Raw genomic sequence first — 10,176 nt, 5'->3', positions numbered from 1 at the left:
CCCAGTATCTCTTTAACTATCAACTTTTGGACTCGGTAGGTTCGGCTGAATCGCAATATTTTTGTTTCGGGAATCTACCCATTATTTTTGGCCCATTATCTCGGGAACACCCTGTATATATGCATGTATAGTATATGTTCGGTTAGGTTTCCGCTGTTGTTAGTATGAGGAATACTAGATTCTCGGGTTGAACAGTATTTAATATTGTTTAATTACCGACGATTCGGCTCCCGTCTTGGAGCCATTTTCAAACGGTTAAATTTTGAACAAAAGGATGGGAAGGGACGACCGAACAATACCGAGGCCTCGATCTGCCTACTCCTCGCATCGAACTGCTAGAGAGTCTCTGAGAGAACCTCCTCGATCTGCCTAATCCTTAGAGAGGATGAAAGGTAAAGTTAAAATATATTGTTTTGAATATTTAAGTTGCAGTACGATTACGGGGCCTCAATCTACGTACTCGCCAAGGCCTCAATAAGCCTACACCCTATAGCTCTCTCTAGGGAATAGACAGATCGTTAGCTAATTTCTTTCGAATTTTACAAAGAAAAAATAAGTAGGCTTTGATAACTAAAAATGAATAAAAACCGACATGTTATATAATAGTCTAGTCGACAGAGGCCGAAAAGTTACTGTTGGTGACATTTTCTTGATAACTCGGAAATAACTACACAGGAATACTTTAAATGATGAGTACAATATCAGGCTAATTTGCTGACAAAGTATTTTATCAGGAAAAAAGTTATTAACAATTGAATCGTGAAAAATGTTTTTTTTAGTAGTTTTCTTTAATAACTCAGCGGGATGACTTTGTACGAAAAAATGCTTAGGACATGATTTTGTTCGTAATAAAAATAGCTACAAAATGGTGGTGGTCCGATTACGAAATTTGCAATAACAAAGCCGGGAGATTGAAAAAACGGTATAAAACGTGAATTTTTTAAAGTTGCTGTAAAAATGTCAATTATAAACAAAAAGTGATAAAACTTTCGAAAACTATAGTTCAATTTATATACAATAATGACACTAAATCCGAAAATCAGGAGAGCAAAACTTTTTGTTCTATAAGGTTTTATACATCCATCGGCATCTGAAACTCGAAGCTTTGCCAAATTTGTTTGAAGTTTTGCTGACACTTGGTATACACATAGTGTAAATATGCAGAAACCAAAATCAATTTGCAAAATTCAAGTATATTCATTTTTGCAGTTTTGGTAAGGTTTTATACCCCACCCTAGTTTTATGTCACCGTTTTTTTTTAACTTTTGGAAAAATATATATGTACCTAGGTATATTTATAAAATATTCCATCACGGTAGATTAACCAGCACAATTACCTACAATTAAAAAATATATATATACAATTTTCATCGTTTAGATCCTAAGCTACTTAACATTTTGCGCCTGTTAGCCGTAGTTGTACATTATTCAACATATCAACATAAAACAAAATCGTACGTGTGGGGTAAACCTTTAACTTTTCATTATCGAGCGAGAGCTCCGCTCTACGGCGCTTGTATACTATTAGAAATATGCAACAGTAAATTTGTAAACAGTTGTTTACTTAAAGTTAAAGGTTTACCCCCACACGTACGTTTTTGTTTTATGTTGATATGTTGAATAATGTACGAGGATAGCTAACAGGCGCAAAATGTTAAGTAGCTTAGGACTTAGGATCTAAACGATGAAAATATTTTTGTTTTTAAATTGTAGGTAATTGTGCTGGCTAATCTACCGTAATGGAATATTTTATAAATATACATAAATATACGTCCAAAAATTAACAAAACGGTGACATATAAAACTAGGATGATATAAAACCTTACCAAAACTGCAAAAATGAAGATACTTGAATTTTGCACATTGCTTTTGGTTTCTGCCAACTAATTCTAACCACTAGAAGGAGCTTTGTGTATTCTTATACATGTGTTTTAACTGTAGCAAACATCTAAACAGAGAACTATCTAATAAATTAAGATAGATAGTGCCAAATGTAAACAATGAGACACAATGGCAGTGGCGTACTGTCAAAAAAGGCGAAATATTAAAATTTACAAAATACCAATACACATTTGAAAGGATAACTCATTTTATAAATAATTTTTACATATTGGTGATATAATGAGATGGTAAAAATTGAAGTAAAATTAATAAACTGTTTTTACTATACTCAAATTGTTTTGATCATGACTGATAAATTAAATGCTTTTATCCAACACTTGTATATAATGATACTATAACTTCTTTGGTTTTAAAGGAATAATGTGGCCTATAAGTCACTAGTGACTTATAAAGTCCTAAGTCACTAGTAAATTATGACTTATAAAACTCACTAGTGACTTATAGAAATCATAAAAAGACAAATGTTTGGTTTATTTTTCTAGTTTTTATTAGAAAACCAATTTGAAACAGTAATAAGTCAACAAATAACCTAAAATGCCACAAACTTGCAATCTATCTACTTATTAATATTAACATTAACATATATGGCCGTAATTTGATATTTGAAGGAGCACCGTCAAAAAGAACAGAAACTATTTTGATACCTAATTCACTTAAAAATTCTAAACATTTTTTTAACAAATTAGCTTTTTCTCCACCACTTCAACCGTTTGTCAAGAAGTACCCAACAGGTATTTTCCAATGACTATTTATAGCTACAATCATAAAAACAAGGGCATCCGTAGCTTTTGGAATATTATCCCCGATATCAACATATCCAGTGAATCGTTTCCTATTCCACTCAACACTTTGCATTATAGACGTTTCGTCAAATACCAAATTGCCCAAAATTTCACTGTTTGTTTCTCTTACTTTCATTTTAATAGCAGCCAATGCTTCATTTGTAAATGCAGGTGTTCCATCTATAGATCTGTACCACTTAGAAATTGTTTTTGTATGTGGCAAAGCCATGTTAAAATTTCTTCTTGCATAATTATAAGCATCTGTTGAATAAAAGCTGAAGTTAAGGCAAACGACCTAAGCTCAGGTGAATACTTTTTATGAGATTGTCATTTTCTTGATTTTTGATAGATTTCACCTAACATTCCAGGTGCTGATTCCTAAAATTACATATTATTTACAGACACAGAAAGAATAAGTATTTTTCAACTTACATGAATGATACATTAAGCAGTTTCTGTTAAGTCATATTTCTTTTTCAAAAATTTCAGAAGAGAATTAAGGCTACAAATTCTGGCTTTTAGACGACTCTTTGCCTGTTGCAGACTTCGGATCTTTATTGTTTGCATTTTTATTTTTTTTTCTTACAAATATTCCAACTTTTTCTTGCTCTTTTTGGACTATCCATGTCAGAAGTATGGCATTCTCCAAAATATCGTGGATAAGGCCTTTTCCTAAAAATGATGAATTATCTATTCCAGATGTATTTTACATAAACACTTACGGTAGTGTTTATATAAAATAAAATGGTAATATATAAATATGTAACAGGTAGAATTTTCTTTTGTATTTTTTAAAATGTACTGAATAAAAAAAATGTTAGAAAGGTAAGCAGATAGAAAAATTATAGGGTATTAATTGTAGATACTATACAAAGGACATATAATTTGTTAATTATATATTTATAACTTACTTCACGTTTATAATTTTATTACGATTGGGTGAATCCATTCCTGTTTCTGATGCAGTTAATATTTGTCAGAAAATCATTAATCGCAAAATGATCAGAACAAACAAAAATGTTGTAGGTAATATTGACATCACCTAGGGAGAGCTTCCACAAGTTTCTCCGTTCCAGTTTCTTAGGAAATCTAAAAAATACAGGTATTACTCATAATATACTTATAATATTACTGAAACAGGAACAAATAAGTTGAACCTCCGAAGGCCGAACCTCTACCAACTGGACTATAATAATTTAAGTTTCAATAAAAGAAAATGAATTAAACCAAACAATAATAAGATATTTTTTAAAGAGATTCCATTTAAAGTAGGTGAATCTAAATATATTCTGAACGAAAGAAGACATTGAAAGGATATTTTGTGTGCCAAATACATAAATAAAAAAGTAGTCAGCATGAAATATTAAGTTTCAACTTCGCAATTTTAAAAATTTGCATTCAAGAAATGAAAAAATATTTTTCAGGTGGCTACAATCTTTGAGCAAAATGTAACTAGCATACATAACTTACTAATCCACTGATTTTGTTGAAACTTATTTATGTCATATTTATTTTATTTTAATGTGCAAACAAAACCTCGTTTCAAAAGTTTTATTTATTCAGAAGATATTTACAAACATACCTTGGTTTGTAAACTTTAACACCTTGTATCTCAAAAATGAGGGCTCCAAGGGCAAATGTTTATAAATAGTAATTATTAAAATCTTAAGATTGGAGCTGGGAAACACTGCTTCATTTTGGACACGATATATTATCTATATGCGGTATATTTATATTAGTTCATTTTATAGATATATTTATATGTAATATACATATTATGTATTACTTTTAAATTTACTGAACCTATTTTCAGGGAAAGAAGGGGTTCCTTGTATAGACCAGAGGTAAGTTTTGAAAGTATTATATTATATGGTTGTAAATACGTATAGTATGTCGTTCTTCAATTTGTTCGTTTTTTTTTATAGTAAACAGAAATATTTCTATTTCCAGAGTAATATTACAGACCAGTGTATCCTATAGTCTTGTGGTCACTGGATCTAAAGTCAGAATTTCGGAAATTTTCGTGTTTTGATCCTAATGTCAAAACATTTCTCCAGAAAACGGTTTTTGAAGTTTTGAACAAATATCCATTACCTGTCACTCTGTACACCGTATTTATTAATCTTAAGCCCATAACTCCTAAATGCATAAACCCTCAACTTATACGAGAGGGAACCGAAAAATAATAAGACTTTGTTTATAACATTTTTATTTTTCAATATATTTAAACAAAATTTCGATCACCTCTTCATTGACCAATATGTAATTGTTCAAACGTTTTTGCTATTGTTTGAAACAGTTCTGTAACTCACTTAATGGAATGTCCTTCCACCACAGTCCCAAAACATTTTCCGTTTAGGTCCCTTTTGTGTCTAGGGAACAAAATAAGGAAGTCAATGGCCAGGTCAGACGAGTAGAGGCGGGGAGAGATCGCATAATCGGTGTCATTCCGTTTTTGTCCAAAAACTGCCTCACAGTGAATGCGGCGTGAGCCTTTGCGTTGCCATGATAGAAGAACCAATTCCCTGTGAGTCAAAGATCAGCCTTTTTCTTTCCGCTGCTCTCTCTTAACCTTTCCAATACCTCCATGTATAAGTGCTGATTAACCGCTTGGACTGGAACATCTTTGACATAAAAAAAAACAAATGATTGTTGTTTAGTTTCGGGATCGTAACCATAACACCATGATTCGCCATCAGTAATAATCTTGAAAAAAAAAAAATGATTTTTCATCTCATGACAGAGCTGGGGGCGGCGCTCCTTTTGATTCTTATTGATAAGGCGAGGGACAAGTTTGGCTGCAACTCTTCTTATATGCAAATCCCCTGACAAAATCCCCTTATTTGAACTCCAAGACATTCCAGACATATCAGAGTCGATCAATTGTTCGGCGACAGTATTCACGGATGAGGGTGTTGATTTTTTCAACATTGTCGTCAGTTCTTGTAGTTGAGGGGCGCCTGGAATGGGATTAGTTTTCAATGGTTTAATGGGTTTCACCCATTTTAAACCTCGAAAACCAACCGTAGACCAGAGTTTTACTCAAAGCATCATTCTTGTAAGCTGCTTAAAACATTTCAAGAGTTTCCGTGGTCACCGCACGTGCCTCCCTAGGTCAGCCATTTCGCTACGTGGGAAAAAGTTGTTAAGTACGTTAAAAAATGTTACGTACAAACAGGTGGTCTCACCACGACGAAATTTCGCACAGGGACTCATGAGAGTGGCTACGACAACACCTCGCCACCACTCCACAGGCCGATTTTCATTACTATTGGGTCGCCCCTCGTATCTTGGCCATCAACTCAAAATCATCAATCCAAAACCCATAAACCATACACCAAATTCATAAGTCCTAAATCGATATACACTAGAAATACGAGCTTTAAATCCATATACCCATTACGAGCATTTCTCTTATATTAAATTAGTTATATCTTACTTACTATATTAAGAAAGCAGTTAATATGAAAAAGTTCTTAATACTAAAACCTTAGTCTCTTTCATAACTTATCACAACATACGAGGTAAGATTACAATTAATGATTAATAACTAGGTTGAGGATTTATGGAAATCACTGGTACTAGGTTTTCGTGGTTCCTCTTTCACCAGCTTATATTCTAAGATTCTGTCTTCCCTGGGACCTAATCGGAATACACCCGTTGCTTGCCATCATCACGAGGAGATGCCCTGGGTGCGGAGGTGACAAATCGAGAAATTCGGTGCAAAAACAATATCGAATCATAACTGTTGTGAGAATAATAATAACTTCAATACAATTGTGAGAATATGATTACAAAAACTAAATGAATTTACACATTGAATTTTGAAGGATAGAAGATGTACATCAGTTGCGGCAGGCGTAATAAACATATGCTGGTTGATTTACTGATGACAGTTGACAAGAAATGTACCTGAAAGAGATCGAAAATGTAAAATGTAGTTATTGCACAGGTCTTGAGAGAGCATAAAATTATAAAATGATAGAATGAATAACTCGCTAAAGTTCAAACTTGCGATAGTATGTATTGGATGTAAAGAGAAAAAAATCCATATGACTGAGTGATAAAAGTACACATGCTCAGATTATAAGCAGGTTTCGAGTATTAGGATGGCGGTGTTACCCAGAATTATATAGTTTTGAATTTCTGATGTATGAGATCCATGTTTCCTCGCACATTCCGGGTTACGAGGTTACGAGGTTATGGTGAATGAGTTAATGAATTTCAATGATTTGCCGATCACAGACTACTCAAGTAAATTTGAAAAGTCGAAAACCGTTTTCTAGATGAGTGTCTTTATGTTAGGGTCAAAATACGAACCAACCCGTGTATTTTGACTTTAGATTCGGATTCAGCCAGTCAAAACACTATGTGGTACACTAGTCTGGTCCACAGCCCAGCTTACTTTTTTTTTTGTGGTGTATAAATAATTTACTTTAGTTTTTATTACGGAAACGTGTTGGCTTTTATTGGTGTGGTAGAGATACTGAGAGACATTGTCATTAAGAACCCTAAAATTTCGAGTATTTTTAATATTGGATAAGAGCATTTAATGCCAGTTGGTATTTTTAATTAAAAATAAGCCTAAAATCGAAAATAACTTCAATGGAAAATTATAGGAATTTTTTGTTGAAAATACAATTTTAAATATAATATAATTAGGTGTCAAAAAGCTCGTTTGCAACAATTTTAATTTTTTTAGGTGTTATTATCCTCTAGAAAAATAAAAGTTCATGCGTTAGTTTGGACGCACAAAATATTTCTATAATTATTTTTTTGTGAAACTAATAGTTTTGGAGTTATTTGCGAATTAATCAACTTTGTATGTCGTAAGCTTCTTTCAAATTAAAAAAGCAAAATAACTCAAAAATTGACTCATTTTTCGAATAAAATTGGAGACATTTTTTTTATAGAAATATTAATCGAAACGATTATTAAAATGCATTTATCAAATTTCCAATCTTCTGAGGAGCGTCGAAATTCTAGAGTTTTTAAGTACCTCCATTATGTGTTGACGTATTTGTAAACAAGTTCAGTGATTTTTTTCCATAACTAGCGAGGTCGTTGTTCAAGGTTTATCAGTATGTCAAATATCTTTAAGAGATATTTTGAAAAATTTTTAATTTTTTGTAAATAGACATCTTTAAAAAGTGCTCTACGATCTATGTTTATGAACTTATTTCTTTAAAGGAGGTTTTCTGTCGAACTTGACTCATACTGTAGATTTTGAAAATATTGAAGTTATTACACAAGCATAAAGACATATTTTTTTATAATATAGTTAAGTGTGGTTCGACTTGCAATGCAAGTACAATTAGTTAAATATTTATCAACGGAATTTTACTAAATGGCCACTAGTTTTAACAAAACAAAATAAATAATTTACTTTATAAGATATTAATAGATATCAATTAACGGAATTTTATACCACATACTTAAAAAGAAGCAAAACCCTCCTTGGATATCTGATACATAATAAAAGCTATAGGTTTAATTAAAAAATGTCCTCTCAATGGGCACATGTCTATCGCACAACAGTGAAAATTTTTCTTGATAACATCGATATACATACCTTTGTAGTTGAAAATAAATTGCACTTAGCTACTTACTTTATAAATACCTCACAACTGATTATATTAAATTGCGAAAATTTAAATAGTTTCTAAGAAAATATTACTACAAATGCAGAGAATCTTTTGATATATGGCTTTTTTTTTCATATTCAACCATATTTGATATAAATATGGGTGGTACTATGTATATGAGGGAATATAATATTCATTTAAATTTTTCTCTATAAAAACCGATTACTTTCTATTTCAAAGAAGGAATAAGCTAATATTAATCTTACATTTATTTAATTACTAAATTTACATTACTTACTACTTCCCTTTCAGGAACAAAGAAAAAGCAGAATAACTAAAGCTCTTGGAAGCATTATCGACATAAGGAGGTCTTCAGTAACAGGTGAAGTTAGTGATAAGAAGGTATGTAACCAATATAATGTTTAATTTGTATTTAGAGCATGGAAACATATTTGAAAGTTAGAAACATTTTTTCATTTGTACTTACATTTTTTTCGTTTCCTGAAGAAATAGGAGGAAAATTTTCATGTGACGCCTCAATTTCGTAACAAAATGCATATGTGAATGGATTCTTTAAATAGATTAATACAAGATAGATTATTCTACACTAATGCAAAAAATTAAAGGATCAAAAGAATTTCCGAAATTTTTGCCTGATTTTTGACAGACTGTATTTGTGAAAAATGGCCGTATCGGGAATTAAAAAAAAGCATTTTGAAGGTCTTAGATTTTAGTTTTTAGATCTTAGACGGTTATCATGCAATTCTAAAAAATTACGCGACAACAAAATTTTGCAAATTTTCTCCACGGAGTCCACGGACTTGAAAAAATTTTTTTCAGCTAAGTCATTGTATGGACCAGATAACTTGTTTATTCAGCTTCAATTTCCTTTTTTTTTTAATTTCGATACTACCATTTTTCATCGAAATATCGGACTTTTAATGGAAAAGGATCGTTTTGTCTTCAATCATCGATATCTCGGCGACAAATTACAGATAATTGAAGGGCAGTTTCGAAAACTGGAATAAATTTCCTATAACATGCTGCCTCAACTTTTCGGAAAAAAATTTTTTCATCTTTTACACGAATTTAAAAAAACAGGAAAAAGTGTAATTTATGTTTTTTTAGAAAATTAACGGTTGAATTAGAAATATTCACGAAATGACTAGTGTTAAGCATGGCTTTTACAGTTCGACATACCCAGAAGAATCCTGTGAAGTTTCAACTCGATCTAGCGAACCGTTTCTTTGTTTCAAACAGTCAAACTTTTGAAAAAATTAAATTATTAATCTATATTATGAGTTTTTTCTCAATGTCAATCAAATTTAGAAGAGATTTTCTGGATTTAACTATAACCTTACATTGACAAAGCAGAAATAGCAGAATTAGATTTATTTTTGTGATTCTTTTTTCAATGCAAAATTATATATACCACGAAACTAAAAAACATACATTTTAATGAAATCCATTAAAGTTACAAGTTTAATACAATAATTAAACCTGATTTGAAAATATCATTAGGTATTACTTTATTCAGTATTGGAAACGTATTGGAAAGGATACATTTTAAATACTTTCACAAAGGAACAGAAATGCCATTTGATGTATCTATAGTTATACAATATTTCCAAGTATTTTTAATTACGCGTTTGGTTCTATTTGTATCGAATATGGAAAATTGTGTGCCAGGTTGTACCCTTATAATGGGAGGCAAATCGATAAAGTTGGAAGAGTTTATTGTAATCCTTTAGATGGTTAACAAGTTCATCATATCGTAACAGTTTGGTTCGTTATAGTTGTGTGTCCGTTTGTAAGATTGTGATTACCAAATATAAGAAGTATGAGTTCAAACTCGTTGATTACACCATCACCACCTGTAGAGGTAAACATGCGACATATATATATAT

General features: G+C 31.5%; 1 protein-coding gene across 1 annotated transcript in view; it reads left to right on the top strand.

The window, feature by feature from the left end:
• Nucleotides 1-3,498: 3,498 nt before the first annotated feature.
• The window catches only part of LOC108914843 (tctex1 domain-containing protein 1-B), a 9,759-nt gene continuing 3,081 nt past the window's right edge, over nucleotides 3,499-10,176 (top strand). Inside the window, exons 1-3 of the mRNA XM_023455890.1 lie at nucleotides 3,499-3,509; nucleotides 4,498-4,528; nucleotides 8,582-8,671. Of these exons, the coding sequence (XP_023311658.1) occupies nucleotides 3,499-3,509; nucleotides 4,498-4,528; nucleotides 8,582-8,671 (132 nt within the window). The remainder of the gene's footprint in view (nucleotides 3,510-4,497; nucleotides 4,529-8,581; nucleotides 8,672-10,176) is intronic.

The sequence above is a fragment of the Anoplophora glabripennis genome, unplaced genomic scaffold (genome assembly GCF_000390285.2).
Source record: "Anoplophora glabripennis isolate ALB-LARVAE unplaced genomic scaffold, Agla_2.0 scaffold979, whole genome shotgun sequence".
In the NCBI taxonomy this organism is placed as follows: domain Eukaryota; kingdom Metazoa; phylum Arthropoda; class Insecta; order Coleoptera; family Cerambycidae; genus Anoplophora; species Anoplophora glabripennis.
The sequence above is the reverse complement of the archived record's forward strand: the minus strand, read 5'-3'. Positions and strand labels throughout refer to the sequence as shown.